The following is a 16266-nucleotide window of genomic DNA, read 5'->3' as shown; positions in this document are numbered from 1 at the left end:
AGCCTATCCTACCCACACCTAACAACTGTATTTTCATTTTTTCCATCAGCTCATCCACCACAGTTATTACCTTTTGTTTCCACATGACCCTCCCTTCTAGATTGTAAGCTCTAACGAGCAGGGCCCTCTGATCCCTCCTGTATTGATTTGTATTGTAAGTGTACTGTCTGCCCTCATGTTGTAAAGCACTGCGCAAACTGTTGGCGCTATATAAATCCTGTATAATAATAATAAGAAGAAGAAGAAGAAGCGGGCGAGGACAAAACAGCGCGAAGATTCATGAAAATAGTGGAGGATCACTAAGAAAAGCAAAGCAAATATTATCCAGGCAGAGAGTGTGAAAGATGGAGAAGGAACAATGGCAGGATTTGAGAGCAACTGCTTTTGTTTTCATTTACATCACAGCAAATGTCTCTATAAAGAACTCACATTCCTATGAAAAGTGACAATAGGATGTATTATTGCAGAGTGTGCTTTATTAATTTCAGGGGGTTTCAGTCGGCGATTCGCATTTGTTTCCACTGACAATTCATTTGCTATTAAGAGTGTTTTGCATCCTTGAAAAAGAAAAAAATAAATTCAATGTCATTATACAACTTCATAAGAATAGGAGTCATAGAAATCCTTTATAAATGTGCAGTGTTTTTCACAGAAATAGTTCAGGGTCTGCAGGCACTTAAAGTCGAATTTTTTTTTATGATCCTTGTAACTAGGATGGGGACGTTAGAGCTAAATTAAGTTTCCAATTTGTTGTGTGGTTCTGCCGCTCTCATTGGGCTCGGATTCCGTTTGGCAATTTATGCCATGAGCAGAGGCAACGACTGCGCTAAGACAGTCCACCTCAGGGCTTGTACACAAGATAACGGGTATAGATCATGTCCAAATTCTCAGCAGTCTCCCTTGTACATATGGGAAGCATGGGGTGGAGACATCTGTACTATTTAAACATACTACAAATGAAATTTTATTCTAGAAATGGAAAGATTTTATTCTTGTTTACAACTTTGTCTGAAAACTTTTATTTTTCAAGAATAAAGCAAAAAAATGTTATGAATATTTTATGGATGGATAGACAAGATGTAGATAGAGAGATACGCAGGCAGACATGAATGATAGCTATTATTGCTGATATAGATAGATAGATAGATAGATAGATAGATAGATAGATAGATAGATAGATAGATAGATAGATAGATAGATAGATAGATAGCAGTGGCGGCCCGTCCATAAGGGGTGCAGCAGTGCCGCCCCCCCTAATCCATGCGCTCGGTCCCCAATCTACATGCAGGGTGCTGGATTGCATGGATTCCAATTTTTTTTTTTTTTTTTAAGCACATGATTAGATATTGAGGCTCCAATTGGCTTCAAAAAAGGATGGGCTCAAGGCGCAGAGCACCACACCCTGATCCCACCCAGTTGTGTGACAAACAATAGAGAATTTATATTCGCTATTGTGTTCCTGATTCTCCTCCCGACCAATCAGGAAGCGTGTCAGGAGACCTGATTGGCCAGGGGTCTCAGGACCCACTTCCTGTTTAGCCGGGAGGAGAAGCAATGGCTCCAGAGAGAGGTCTCTAGGGACGGCTCACTCGCAGTCACATCCAGCACTCCCCGGCTCGGACAGTGGAGGGAGGAGGAGGGGAGATCAGAGTGTCTGACTCCTAAAACTTTCCTGTCCATTTCCTGTGCTCTCACCAATGATAGATAGATAGTTTGATTGTAGATAGATAGATAGATAGGAAGGAAAGATAGATAGATAGATAGATAGATAGATAGATAGATAGATAGATAGATAGATAGATAGATAGATAGATAGATAGATAGATAGATAGATAGATAGATAGATAGATAGATAGATAGATAGATAGATAGATAAAGAGAAATACAAACAGGAACTAAGAATGCTATTTAATTCTAAAAATTACTGGCCTTTATAGATGTTTATAAATTTCCCAGAGAACTTTTAAGGATAAAATAGATAGCCAGATACAGGGATTTTTTTGCAGCTGGAACTTGGTGGAATTCATGTCCAGCACCTCTGGCTCAGTCCCTCTGCTCCCTGCTCGCCACTATCATTTGTGAACACAGAAGTCCGGCTTCTGTGTTTAAAAGTGACAGCTTGTGAGAGAGGCGGAGCCAACTACAGTGTTTGGGGAGGTACTAGAGCCAACTGGGTGCTTCAGTTTAATACAGAAACAAAAGTAAGACATGTGTAAGATGGTGGAGCTTTTAAGCAGTCTGGGAGAAGATGGGGGCAGTGGAGGGCTGGGGGGGTTTGAGATCAGACTCTGTCACTATTAATGAAATTTGACCACACCCACTATTTTATGCTGTTTGGAGGGTGTGTGGGGGCGGGGGGCAGTTTGGGGGGTCGTGGTTGAGTTCCAGTACCTATTTTCGGAGAAAAGAAGCCCGGGATAGATAGATAGATAGATAGATAGATAGATAGATAGATAGATAGATAGATAGATAGATAGATAGATAGATAGATAGATAGATACTAAGAATGCTATTTTATTCTAGAAATAAATGGATTTTTATAACTCTGTCTGAGAACTTTTATTTTCAAAGAATTAAAAAAGTACAAAATAAAAAGAGAGAAGTTGTTACAATTATTTTAGGGATGGATAGACAAGGAGATAGATGTGAATAGATGGATACCATGGGGACACAGACAGCAATAAAAACCTGAGGGGCTCTTATTCCCTATCACCGTTTGAGCTTTAGATACACTCTACATAACAGGTGTTTCCACTGTCTTTGATTATATTTTTCCTTTAATTTTTGGGGAATACAGCTAGAAGAGTGGGATCACCCCGTGTTACTGGGAGTAAGTCCAGTGAGTGGAATCGGAGCAGCCAGACATCAAGGCATTTAATAGGCCAACAGGTGACTAATCTCCCCAGGCCTTAGCTATGACCAAAATCTGCCTTTTTAGCAGACTGACCCTTTAAGTGATAATTGTGTTTTAATAAACAGTAGTTACGATGTCTGCCTTGCTGTTCCTTTTACAAATGAGCTAAAATAAACCAGATGTCTCGTCTCACAGTTAATTTTAAATGAACGTCACAGTGGCTGTGAGAATGATTAAATATATACGGTAGTATGCAGACCGTTAATGACCACATTGCGGTGATAACAAAATAGAGCCATTACCATATTATAGTGCTGAATGCCCCTTCGTTATACCGTGGAAGCCAATCCATACCGTAATTGTATTTACTAAATGTAACCGGGGTTCTATCACGGACTCTTTTGTCTCTCGATACCAGCGACGCGGTTAATCTAGTGGTTTACAATTCTGCTATAAAAGACAACCAAAGAGTAATTGGTTCAGGATTTATTATTTTCTAAATGAAAACAGCAGGAATTGCCGCAAGTTGCTTTCTGAACTTTTTCTTTTTTCGCTTTTCAAAGAGCGAACTTTCATTTTATAATAATTACACAGCTATATAGTAAAGGAAATAAGAGTTTTTCCCCCTCATTATACTCAGTGGGCATACTGCGATTTCATATCAATTATCATATAGAACTCACCTATAAATAAGCCTTCTCATTTAAACTGTTCGGGTTTATATAATCCTCCTTTTAACATTTCAGGTGCTCTTTGTAGAAAAAGGACTGAAGAGGGAGGCAGCTGCCCACGAGCTGGTGGTGAGGATGTCGCGGCACAGCCGTTTCGAAAGGGACTTTTGCGGTGGCTGGGAGAGATGGGAGTGGAGTTCAAACGGCAACCACATGAACACGAGTAACGTCAACGGTACGGTCAATGGAAATGGCAACAACAGGCCTGGACTACTGCCTCTGCCCATTGTACCATCTCGTCTTCCTACGCCAACATCTACTGCTGCTACCACGGTTGGCAGCGATGCGGTGACGAGCAATGCTAGCAATCCAGCTTCTGCTTCTGCATCCAAAGTAAGAGTTTCTTTCAACTTACTGCATGAGAAGGGTAGAATTGGGTTGGGAGTTTGAATTTAGGAGACCCTGTCACTTTTTCCTATTTAAGAGTGATTCTGCCTAAAACGCTATGACTTATATATGGATCCTGGTAGACTGAATCATTTACTACCTTTTTACATATCATGTGGACCCCGAGTTCTTGAAAAGGGGTTATCAGCTCTGTAGTGGAATTATCTTGTAAAGAACAGGGAGGGTGGATGGAGCTGGGATTGGAAGAGGTGGAAAGATGACTCTACAGTCCCCAAGAGGTAAAGGCACCCAGTTTGCCAGCATTTATCTTAAACTGAATTTAAAGCTTTCAGAGGGCTTATCCTCTAATGTTACTCTGATTCTGAAGTTGGATTGTCTTGTCTTTGGAAAATCAAGCTTTGTAAATAGTTGACGGCTAAATGCTACCTTTATCTTTACACCATGGAAAAAGCCATATACTGAGTTAAATTGCACTTCAACAAACGTTTAAAGGTCCAGTTTGGTGTACAGAGTTAGGCAGGCCAAACATTATGCAATTTTCTGTACTTCAACCACAGATTGAAGGAAAGAAAATTGCTCGATTTCCCCATCAACGCAGTTAGTGCACCACTTTGTTCTGCCGGTGGATATCGCGGGAGGTCTTCCTCATTGGCAGAATACAATGATCATGGCTATATCCACTGTCAGTGATCAGATGAAAAAACCTGACAGGCTGGTTGTACTGAAGTCAAACGATGGATTGACTTCAGTACAACCAGCCTGCCCATAGACGGATCAAAATGTGTCCGGTTCCTACTGAACCAGCCAAATCTCGATCCATCTATGGCCAGCTTTATATTATCTTTTGGACTGCCAAATGTTGTTTTAGACAAAAAAAAAAAATTAAACTTAAATAATTAAGGTAAAAATCTGTGTAATATTATGGTGACATTTTGGCACATTTTGGTAAGAGATCATTTAAGTGGCAGTCATTAAGAAACTTAGTGTTTCCTTAGAGTTGTCTGTGGAGGTTCTCATTTATCCAGCTCAGGGTATATCCTGTAGTAGTTAGTAAAATTTAACTGGACTTGTTCTGTAATTTGGAAGATGTTTCATAGCTGCTTTTTCAGTTATAATGAGTGTTAGGAACGTACCGCTACATTTATTTCTTTAGAGTTGGTTTTGATTGTGAAAAAGCAATCATGTTGTACTTGCTTGATAGGAAATGCTGAGTATAACCTGAAATGATTAAAGCAGAAACATTTAATTTGAAAGGCTGGGAAATTAAAATCCAAGATTTACTTAGCATCGATACTATATTACATTTTAAGCATGTTTGTCTCATATGAAGCAATATCATGTTGTTGTAAAAGTGATTGAAACTATGTAAAACTAATTTTAATTTAAAATGTTGCCATTGCCAAGCCATTGAGATTTAGTGGTTTTGGTTCCTCTTATGTAAAGCCAAACTGAAGTCACAGAAATAGATGTGCAGTCATAGACATTGTACTAACGACCTTAATTTTCATCTTCTTATCTCTGCTTTCCTGTTGTGCAGGATGTCTAGATATGTACAGGTAGATTCGGTGAAATCCCAAATCGGCAGTTAGTAAAAGACCAAGTATGACACCCCCCCTCTCTTCCTCTGTATGAGGACACTTATGCAGAGGGGTGTGACTGTTACTCAGCTCTGCCAGCTTAGCGCATTGGAGGGGGGAGTGTAGTCTAAGGCATTTTCAAGCAAAAATTAAATCTGAAATCATATCATATGTAGGCTATAAAAAGATAAGGAGGTGTGGGACTTTAATTAGGCTTTACATTTTTTCACTTCATAGAGAAGATCATATGGAGTCTGAAAACCTATGTATTAACAATGGCCATGAACAGCTTTTATTACTCTATAACATTACTCCAGATGCTAATATATTGATTTTTAGCCTGTGACTGGACAGTAAGGGGAGGAACGGCAGACTGATGAGCTTCTTTGTGCTACTCTGCTCTCTACTTTTCTCAGCATGCTCCTTGTTAGCATATGAGCACTACATCCCAGCTGATTGGCTCTTTGTACTGCTTTGAGCTTTGCTATACAGGACCTGCAAGAGGCTGATACCATGTCAAATCTGGTAACAGATATAAGTTATAAGAAATGTAATTTAATTTAAATATCACTCCTCCTCCCGCATAGAACTAATAAGCGATTTTCATTTCCCGTTGTTCTTTTGCTTTATTCATGTTGTTTACTGTGCCTTGGAATTTAATATTGCTCCACCACATCATTTTACAATCCAAAATTTCACCTGCAGGTGGCTTTCCTGTCAAGTTATGAAACTGCTGACGTCAAGAGAAGCATGAAAGGGGGAATCAAAATGTAATTTAGCAAAAGCCAATGGAGGCAAATGTAATATTCAAATATGCAACACCCCCAACGTGTTTCACCCCACCCACAGTGTTTAGTCATGATTAAGCCACATGGGTGGGATGAAATATATCAGGCCTAGACAGAACTGGGCTGAGGTTGCTACTACTTGTGATGAACGGGCTTGCACAGTGTGGGGCGATCATGATACCTTTTTTGCCTATAGACTACATAGAGTCAGGATGGACTCTTTACCCAGCCTGCACCCACTGCGGAGCCCATCGGGCATGGCTGCAGAAACCTGAGTGGAGACCTAAAGCTTTATACAGGTTTATATGCAAATATGCAAGTTGCAAAATGATCTTGTTATGATAGGATCTGGTTTATTCATTGGGATTCTGTCTGGTGTGAAAAATGAACTTAATGCCCTTGCATTTAGCTGTTTTACCAGTTTAATTTACGTCAGAGCCTCTCCTTTTCTCTTTCTCTTTCTCCTGTTTTTTGGAGAATTTTTCCATCCAACGGATCCAGTAGTGCGTTGGATGTTGTATATTGTTTAATTTCTGTGTTAGCTCTAAAGAAGGGGAGCCCCGAACCCCTGAAATGCATTGGTTGTATTATTCTATGAACATCAATAAGGATTTGAACCAAATCATCAAGGTGTACTATTTTCTGTGCAAGGTGCTCCTCACCCTACAGATTTAGATACAGTGGAACCTCGGATTATGAGCATAATCCGTTCCAGGACTATGCTCGTAATCCAATGTACCCGCATATCAAAGCGAGTTTTCCCATTGAAATCAATGGAAACGAAAATAATTTGTTGCGCATTGACTTCAATGGGATACAATATCCCATGCGGCCAGAGGCGGGGGGCGCCGGAGAGCCTCGGAAACAGCCGAAAAGGCCCGAGGGACACTTCGGCGGACCTCGGCAAACCTCGGAAAGACTCCGTTCACAAGCCTTTCCGAGGTTTGCCGAGGTCAGTCGAATTGTCCTCGGGCCTTTCCGTGCACTTCCGAACGGCGCAGATCCGCGACTTTTGGCTCTGCACGGCTCCCCCCACCTCAGTCCAAAAGCGGTACCGCACACCGCTTTTGGCCTGAATCCTGCTCGTTTTGCGAGACAACACTCGCAAACCGAGTTAGGAATTTTAGAAATACAGTGCTCGGTTTGTGAAACGCTCGTTAACCGCATTACTCGCAAACCGAGGTTCCACTGTACACAGGTGAAGCTCCTCAAGACAGTAAAGAGCCACCACCCACCAGACTGGTAATAAATTACGGGGTGGGTTTACCTATGGAAAACACTTTTTTAAAAGATAAAAAGTGCATTTCATATACATCTATATAGATCAGACCAAAATGAGGGACAAATGAGGAGGAATGAGGGTCAGAGGGTCATTGCTCCAAATCAGGGACAGTTGGGAGCTATGCCAACTGGCATTTGTGATAGCACAAGCTTGGCTGAAAAGATTGCTAAACCCAGCCCAGTACCATGCTCCTGAACAGCGTGGAAAACCCAGAGGGGGGAACTGAATCTCGAAACAGAGACAGATAATTTGTTTTGAACACAGAAAGCCTTCCATGTATGGGGGAAAATAATCCTTCTGTAATTGTACCTTTCAAATACTCTTTTGCAACATGTTCTAAAGATTCTTAATGCTTTTTTTTATGTAATACAAGTAAGTGGTTAATGCAGAACAGCCTACGCTTTAGCTCATGAAGTGTTTTTACCCCTTCTACACAGTATGAGCAAATCATACTGTAGCCATGGAAGCTAATAGGTGACATTATGTGACAATAATGACAGCAAGGTCAGCCGATAGCTGCTTTTACTTCTTTTATGTTTGTTTCCAGCCATTTTCACGTCTCGGACATTGGTTGTGTTGTGGTATTCTGTGCCACTACCACTAGCTCCTCTTCTCATTGAAGTCCTTTGTTGCAGATTATTTATAATAGTTGTGTAGTGCTGTGCAGGTCCTTTCACTCTTTAAACCATACAAAATATACAGTAGCTATTACATATCAATCACTATAAACAATGTGAGCAAAAACATATCGTACGTGCTGACAATGATATGTAATATCCTGCGCGCTGGAAATTATATGTGATGTCACAATATATACTTGGGATAGCATCAACAAACCAATTACTAAATAACACACAACGTGTGGAAATTACAACATGAATGTGCCCCATAAACGTGAGTTATTGTCAGAAACCATGAAATCAGACCGAGACAGAAGTACGGTTAAATCACACTTGTTTAATAATAAAAGTAAATAGAACAAACGTGGTCAAAACAGCCAGAGTTCAGGAAACGGAACAGATAGCCAGACAAGCCAAACGTCAGGGAAATGAGTGTAGTAAAACAGCAAGCAGGATCTGGAGCCAGAAGGGATGTCAGCCAAGCAAGTCTTTTAACAGGAATGCAGGAGAGCGTCTCTGTGATGTTGACCAAGACGAAGGCAGAGATCCTCTGGGCTGGACGGCTTAAAGGGGTTGTAAAGGTATTTTTTTTTTAAATAACAAACATGTTATACTTACCTTCACTGTGCAGCTCGTTTTGCACAGAGTGGCCCCGAACCTGGTCTTCTGGGGTCCCTCGGCGGCTGTTTCAGCTCCTCCCCGCAAGGACTCACCACCTTAATGCGAGCTCCCTCGCATGGTGGTTAGTTCTTGCGGGCGCGCTCCCATGATACAGCCGGTGGCTATAGCCGCTCAATGTATCACTCAGCCCCGCCCCTCGGCACGCCGCTTCATTGGATGTGATTGACAGCAGCGTGAGCCAATGGCTGCACTGCTTTCAATCCATCCACTGTAGCCAATCAGCGGTCAGGCTGAGCGACGAAGAGGATGTCGGGAGCGAGCGCGGGACTTTCGAGGGGTCAGGTAAGTAAAACGGGGGGGGGGGGCTGGGGGAGGCGGTATTGTTGGAAGTTTTTTCACCTTAATGCATAGAATGCATTAAGGTGAAAAAACATTTACCTTTACAACCCCTTTAAGTAGGCAGGACTGACGAGCAGGATATCATCAACAGCTGAGTACCTGTGGAGAGATAGGAGCTCGCGATTCGCTGACAGCTGAGCGGCCAGCTCAGAGAAGGAAGGGCTGAGCCCAGCCCTGACAGTTATAAACAGTGTTAATTTTGATAGCAAATTTCGATTTAGTTTTAGTCTTAGTTCTAAAGCCGCGTGCACATGATCGGAATTCTCGTCGGAAAAAGATATGATGGCTTTTCCAAAGGGATTTGCTCAAGTTTGCCTTGCATACACACGGTCACGCAAAAGTTTGCTGAACTTACGACCGCCAAGAACGCGGTGACGTACAACACTACGACGAGCCGGGAAAATGAAGTTCAATGCTTCCGAGCATACGTCGAATTGTTTCCGAGCATGAGTAGGAATTTTGCACGTTGGAATTGCCACAGACGATCGCATTTTCAGATAGAAGCTTTTTCCGACGGAAAAATTGAGAGCATGCTCTCAATCTGTTGCTGGCTGGAATTCGGCCAGCAAAAGTCCGATGAAAAGCTCTCAACGGTCTTTTGCTGGCCGGAATTCGGATCGTGTGTACGCGGCATTAGTCTTTTGACTAAAATGGCATTTTAGTTTTAGTCCCATTTTCTTCTGCAATTGTTTTAGTTATAGTCGTATTTAGTATTTTTTTTTTCACACGTCACCCGCCGCCATCTCAGCTGTTCAGTGTGAACAAGCTGTTTGTTATGTGTGTGGTTTGAGCCGCAGTTTTAAATGAATACGCTTCCAGCGCTTGTTTATATTTTTCATCAATAAAGCATTTATTGGATATATCCTTTACTCAAACGGAGTGCACTTAGAACTTTGCTTTCCCTTCCCTCATCTGGATTGCTGCATGCCTTTTCCACTGATACCGGCTGACATCCCCCTTGCCAACACATTGGAGAGTTCATCTGCGGGGCCATGTTTGGATATCTGTAGTGGTTGTGGATTTCTTGATTATACGCAAGTTTGACCTCCTATAACAAGAGGTCCACCCTATCCGGTAAGCAGATTCGCATGTCTGAGGTGGAGGTTTACATCATTGTGTACAGAAGAATTATTCTCTTCTTCATGCCACAAGGGATTTTCTCTCCCTTTTTTTTTACATAGACTGATATTTATGAGCTGCACTAATTCTGTTTTTGCATTATTTATTTAGACTTGGTGATTTCCTATAGTGTTCAGCTTGCATGTTTTGAGTTCTTGAGTTTGCGCTGATTGTTCCCCCTTTTTTTTGTCATATTTAGTCGACTAAATCTCCAGTACATTTTAGTTGACTAGTTGTGCTGCTTCTCCTTCCCCCAGTCTGAGCTCTGTTGTACAGGGATTGCAAGAAATAAATCCCTTGTAAAATGCAGATACTTAAACCGCTTTCATCGCAGTGGTGTATTATCGATTACAGAGCTGCGTTAATGTCTAACTTTTATATCTGCCTGGAGTTTAAGTTTCCTGTCCGCTCAAATGGTACAATATACAGATACAAATTTATGCAATTTATTTTTAATACTTACAATATCTATACTCATGAAGGCAAAAGCAGAAAAAAAGTCAGTGCAAGAAAAGAGTCAGTGTAACGTAAGTAACACCCAGAATAGTTCATACTGCGCATTTTTACAAGATGAAATTGTGTCTAAATTGTCGCGTTTTGCAGCAATCAAGGCGTCAATCATTCGGTCAGATGGTTCAGTCTTCACCCAAAGTGATGACACATCTCTGTTCTTTCTTCGGCTCGGAGAGATATGAACGTTACTTCCAACCTCCTGACTCCATCTGGTTGCTTTATGCCTGTCAGGGCCACGCTGTGATTCCAAATAAACAAGTAAGCTTTGGCGGTAAAACAGTCACCATGGACCCCCAAAGAACTCGTCTGTCAATCAGATGAGCCTGTCATGCCCGAGGATATAAGGAGTGACGGACATATTATGTACGGCTGCTGCTGATTGGTAAATTGCACTGTATAATGGGACCAGCTTTGAACTGAACAGCCTGCCGAACACTAGAAGCATCGGCAATGTTTGTATCTGTTTTTCAGTTAGCATATGATGAAGACATTTTTAGCAGGCTGTGAATGGTTAAAGAACAAAAAAAAAAAAAAAAAAAAAAAAACGTTTGAATGGTAAGATTTGTGGACTGGGGGTAAGTTGAAGTGGAGTTCCACCCAGATTTTTTATTTTTTTTTGCTAACCCATTCTGCTACACTACATTGAATACTTTAATGCGTGTGGTTAATAAATTTGCCTTTCCCGGATTTTTTTATGTAGGCACGTTTGCTTTCTTCTTTGCAGAGCGCTTCCATCTTCACTGTGAGCATGTGAAGCCCACTAGGAGTCTGTTCTGGGATATAGTGCTGCTGGCTACCCAGTAGGGTTGTCCCGATACCACTTTTTTAGGACCGAGTACAAGTACCAATACTTTTTTTCACGTACTCGCCGATATAGATTACTGATACTTTTTTTTTAATGTCACGTGACAGTGGGTTTTTTTTGTTTTCTTTTTAACAGTGCTTTCTTTTTTTTTCTTTTTTACAATAATATTTTTTTTTATTCTTTATTGCAATATGTGGTTTTTTTTTTGTTTTTTTTTTTTAATCAGCCCTTTTGGGGGGCTTTGGTGAGATATCAGGGGTCTTTACAGACCTCTGATATCTCCCCCTTGAGACAGAGAAAGAGACAGAGGATAGAGATTCCCCAGTCCCTTTCTCTGCAGCCTCAGCTGCACTGAGAATGAATGGAGATAAGACAGCGGCTCTTCTCCATTCATAAACTGACACATCGTAATCGCAAGAGATTACAATGTTTCAGTTATGTGAATGGACAGAGTCAGCTGACTCTGTCCATTCACAAAGGAAGGAGGAGGAGGACAGCAGAATGGAGGGGGAGAACGGAGGGGGACAGTAGAGAGGGACAGCAGAACGGAGGGGACAGAGAAGGAGAGGGGGGCAGCAGAACGGAGGGGACAGCGGAGGGGGACAGAGAAGGAGAGGGGAACGGCGTAACGGAGGGGGACAGCGGAGAGACACAGCAGAACGGAGGGGACAGCGGAGAGGCACAGCAGAACGGAGGGGACAGCAGAGAGGCACAGCAGAACGGAGGGGACAGCGGAGGGGGACAGAGAAGGAGAGAGGAACGGCGGAACAGAGGGGGACAGCGGAGAGGCACAGAGGAAAGGAGGGGGCACGGAGGAGGATGCAGTGACAGTCAGCGGTGACCGATCACCGCTGTATGTCACTAAAGCCGCTGAAAGCCGCTGGGGGAGAATCTTGTAACTCCCCCATGCACCGATCACAGCTGACTTCCAGGTATCGGGGGAAGCATCGGGAGCATTTGCCCGGGTACAAGTACTTGGGCAAATGCTCGGTATCGGTGCCGATACCGATACTAGTATCGGTATCAGGACAACCCTACTACCCAGCATGCACCTCCCGATCTCACACGTGCGCAGTATACACAGGGCATAGTGCGGGAAGGTTATCTTGTTGCCATAACAATGGGCGACGATGGAGGAAGTGCCCACCCTGTTGTTATAGCCACGAAGATAATCTACCTATGCCTGTTATCTCCTGGGATTGATGACACGCAACTCCCAGGAGACATTGTAAAGCTGGAAATGACACGGCTGTGAAGGAGAAAGTGAGAATTGATTAAAGAATTACTAAAGTAAGTGATGCAGAAAAAATATATATATGCCAGTTTGCAAGTACTGAACACATTACTGCTGGATGGCGAGGACTTCAAAATGTGGGTGGAACTCCGTTTTAAAGCAAGAGTAAACCCATTCATAAAACAGTTTCATTTATGGCATGTGCCAGAAATGTAACACTCCCATTGGTTGTGCTCTTAACCAAACTGTCAAACCATCCAATGCCTGGTCTCATAACTGATCACATGTGCAGCGTCATAGTAGTTGTAGATTAAACAGAGGCAAAGATGGCAAATTCCTTGGCTGAAAACGATAGTGGGGTTTACACTTTAAGTATAAGGTGTGTAGTTTTAAAAAAAACCTGTAGCAGAAGGTCTCATGTAACGTATATGTTGCTGGAGATGCTGGATGTTTGCAAGTCAGGTCCAGGATAACGGTCCTTCTTTTCGGCAGTATATTTTATTTTTATAAATTGATGGAAATAAAATAAAACCGCTCCGATTAAGCCGGTAAGGGTGAAATGCCTCAGAACGGCAGCCTCCAGGCAGGGGCTTGCTTTATGGATTACATGACTGAATAAATCTTCTGAACCTGGTGATGCCCTCTGTGTGCGGCTTTCCTTTCCAGGTGGTGTATTCAATACAGAGCATGAGGACTTTCCTTTGGGACAAGTTATAGCTTGGAGTGGTGGGTTTCTGAGGAACATTTTGACCATATATGATGCATTTGCTGGCAGGCTGTCCCCTCTTTAGATATCAGGTGTGAACATTAACTTTCCTAGAAGCTGTCTCTGTAACAATCAGCTTTAATTGCCTTAGACATGGCCTCTTGGAAAGTTTGTATGCAAACCTTTGTATTTTCCTACAAACATCCAGCATGCCCAGCAAACATATGCTGCATAGACCTCCTCTGCTAATAACAGTATGGATTTTTTTCGATTTGGCCATCCACATGTCCTTGACTTGGATCTAGGACTGGGAACTCCAAAGCATTGAGACTGATTAGCCAGGATTCAGTATGAAAACGGTCATATTCTCTAAAAGAGCTGAAGAAGAAGGTTCCATAACCTGACCAAATGTAAGTCAAAACCAGCCCACAACACCATTATTTGATATTAGATATATACCACTCTATAAGGGCACTCCCTACCTTTCCCCTCTTGTGTGTACTTCTCAAGGTGCCTCCCCACCCCCCTTTTTTGCGTGACCTTAGAAAGAGTGTTTGGAACCTAAAATACCAATAATGACACTTACTTTCATGTCCCCAGTCTAGGACCTTCCACTGCAACATTTTGGGCCTCGTAGGGCCCTTTTCACATCTGTGCATTTAAGGTGTATTGTGGGACATTGCACATATTATGTGTTTTACAGGAAAAAACAGCAACGTACCACAAATGGGCAGATGTGGACAGAACATCTGCCGTTTGCAGCTGGCTACACATCAAATAGCACAATATATAGTTGAAATACATAGGAACTTTTATTTATGTTCAGCCAGTCTTGTGATCCAACTGTGCAGTTAAGCAATACAGCCTGGTCCTAGACTGGATATTAAAGGAGAATTAGTACAATGGTGAGGTCACTCTTGTGCTCTTTGCTAAGCATGTTGGCCTGACAGCAGTGTAGAAAGTTTTAGAGCCTTGATTGAAAAGGTGCTGAGTCTCTAAGCTACATTTAAAATGTATCTCTAGCCAGGATTTTTTTAGTTTAGTAGTGCATCGAGTAGGGGATGCTTGGAATCTTGTTTGGGTTTCTATTGCCATCTTTGTTCCTGCTGTGGAGATGTGACAAGAAGTGATGGGAAATCCAAAATGTTGCAGTTGTCAGTGAAAAAGAAATAAAAGGGGATATCTTCTAAAATATCTTCTAAAAGGGACACATCTTCTAATGATAACTACTTAGGGATTTCCCTCAATTTGGGAAGATTTCCACTTACTTCTTGTTGGGACTCCAGGACAGAAAGTAAAAAGTCATCCCAACAGGTGAAAAAAAAAAAGTCTAAAATGTTTTTACTAGAGATGCACTTTAATAATTTTTGAATGAGTACATACTGTAACTGTTTAAAGGAAAGTTGATTTACCATACAGACTGGCTGAGAGTTTAAAGCCCACCTGTCATGAAAGTATACATTGTGAAGAATACATAAGGGTTGATTTACTAAAACTGAAAAATCTGCAAAATTTGGTGCAGCTGTGTATGGTAGCAAATCAGCTTCTAAATTCAGCTTGTTCAGTTAAGCTTTGACAAAAAAAACAAAACATGGAAGCTGATTGAGCTGCACCAGATTTTGCACTTGAATTTTTAGTAAATCAACCCCATAGAACAGTGTTTCTCAACTCCAGTCCTCAAGGCGCCCCAACAGGTCATGTTTTCAGGCTTTCCATTATGTTGCACAGGTGATTTGATCAGTTTCACTGCCTTAGTAATTACCACAGCTGTTTCATCTGCAGGAAATGCAGAAAAAATGACCTGTTGGGGCACCTTGAGGACTGGAGTTGAGAAAGACTGCCATAGAATACTAATGCCGCGTACACACAAGCGGACTTTCCGGCAGACTTGGTCCGGCGGACCGGACTCCATCAGACTATTCAATCGTGTGTGGGCTCCAGCAGACTTTTTTTCCCCAAAAGTCAGACGGACCTAGAAATAAAACATGTTTCAAATCTTTCCGACGGACTCGAATCTGGTCGAAAAATCCGCTCGTCTGTATGCTAGTCCGACGGACTAAAACCGACGCTAGGGCAGCTATTGGCTACTGGCTATCAACTTCCTTATTTTAGTCCGGTGTACGTCATCACGTACGAATCCCTCAGACTTTGGTGTGATCGTGTATAGGCAAGTCCATTCGTTAGGAAAGTCTGCCGAAAGTCCGTCGGATAGACCATTGGACCAGTCCGGTAGAAAAGTCCGCTCGTGTTTACGCGGCATTATAAAAAAAAACACTTTTTGAAAAAAAATAAAAGTAATATTAAACCCCTACATATACCCACCAAAGTGACTAGCCTCCGGTTATACACAGTGATAACTGAAATCCTCCTACAGAGGCTTTACCTTTTTTTCTTCAGTCTTCCTTTGTCTACATATATAGATATACTGTATATACAGTACCTATAGATCAAGGGTATTTATGAGCTTCCAAGAGGCAGGGGCAGGGTTCTGAGGCCACACACTACATGGAGCTGGGTGTAATCTTAGACGTGAGTGGAAGGAATGGACCCCCCCCCCAAATAGTCTCATAGGGAAACATGCACAGATGAAGCTGACAATCACCTGCTGTTTCTGAAGGTAGGTGGGGCTGCCACCCAGGATTGCCTGGTGTCAGGATAAACTGTCAGAA

General features: G+C 42.1%; 1 protein-coding gene across 1 annotated transcript in view; it reads left to right on the top strand.

Moving 5' to 3' along the window:
• Window positions 1-16266, top strand: part of KLHL29 (kelch like family member 29) — a 1311461-nt gene that overhangs the window by 573898 nt on the left and 721297 nt on the right. Inside the window, exon 5 of the mRNA XM_073625329.1 lies at window positions 3601-3918. Coding sequence (XP_073481430.1) covers window positions 3661-3918 — 258 coding nt within the window. The 5' untranslated portion in view covers window positions 3601-3660. The remainder of the gene's footprint in view (window positions 1-3600; window positions 3919-16266) is intronic.

The sequence above is a fragment of the Aquarana catesbeiana genome, linkage group LG04, assembly GCF_042186555.1.
Source record: "Aquarana catesbeiana isolate 2022-GZ linkage group LG04, ASM4218655v1, whole genome shotgun sequence".
Taxonomy (NCBI): domain Eukaryota; kingdom Metazoa; phylum Chordata; class Amphibia; order Anura; family Ranidae; genus Aquarana; species Aquarana catesbeiana.
The sequence above is the reverse complement of the archived record's forward strand: the minus strand, read 5'-3'. Positions and strand labels throughout refer to the sequence as shown.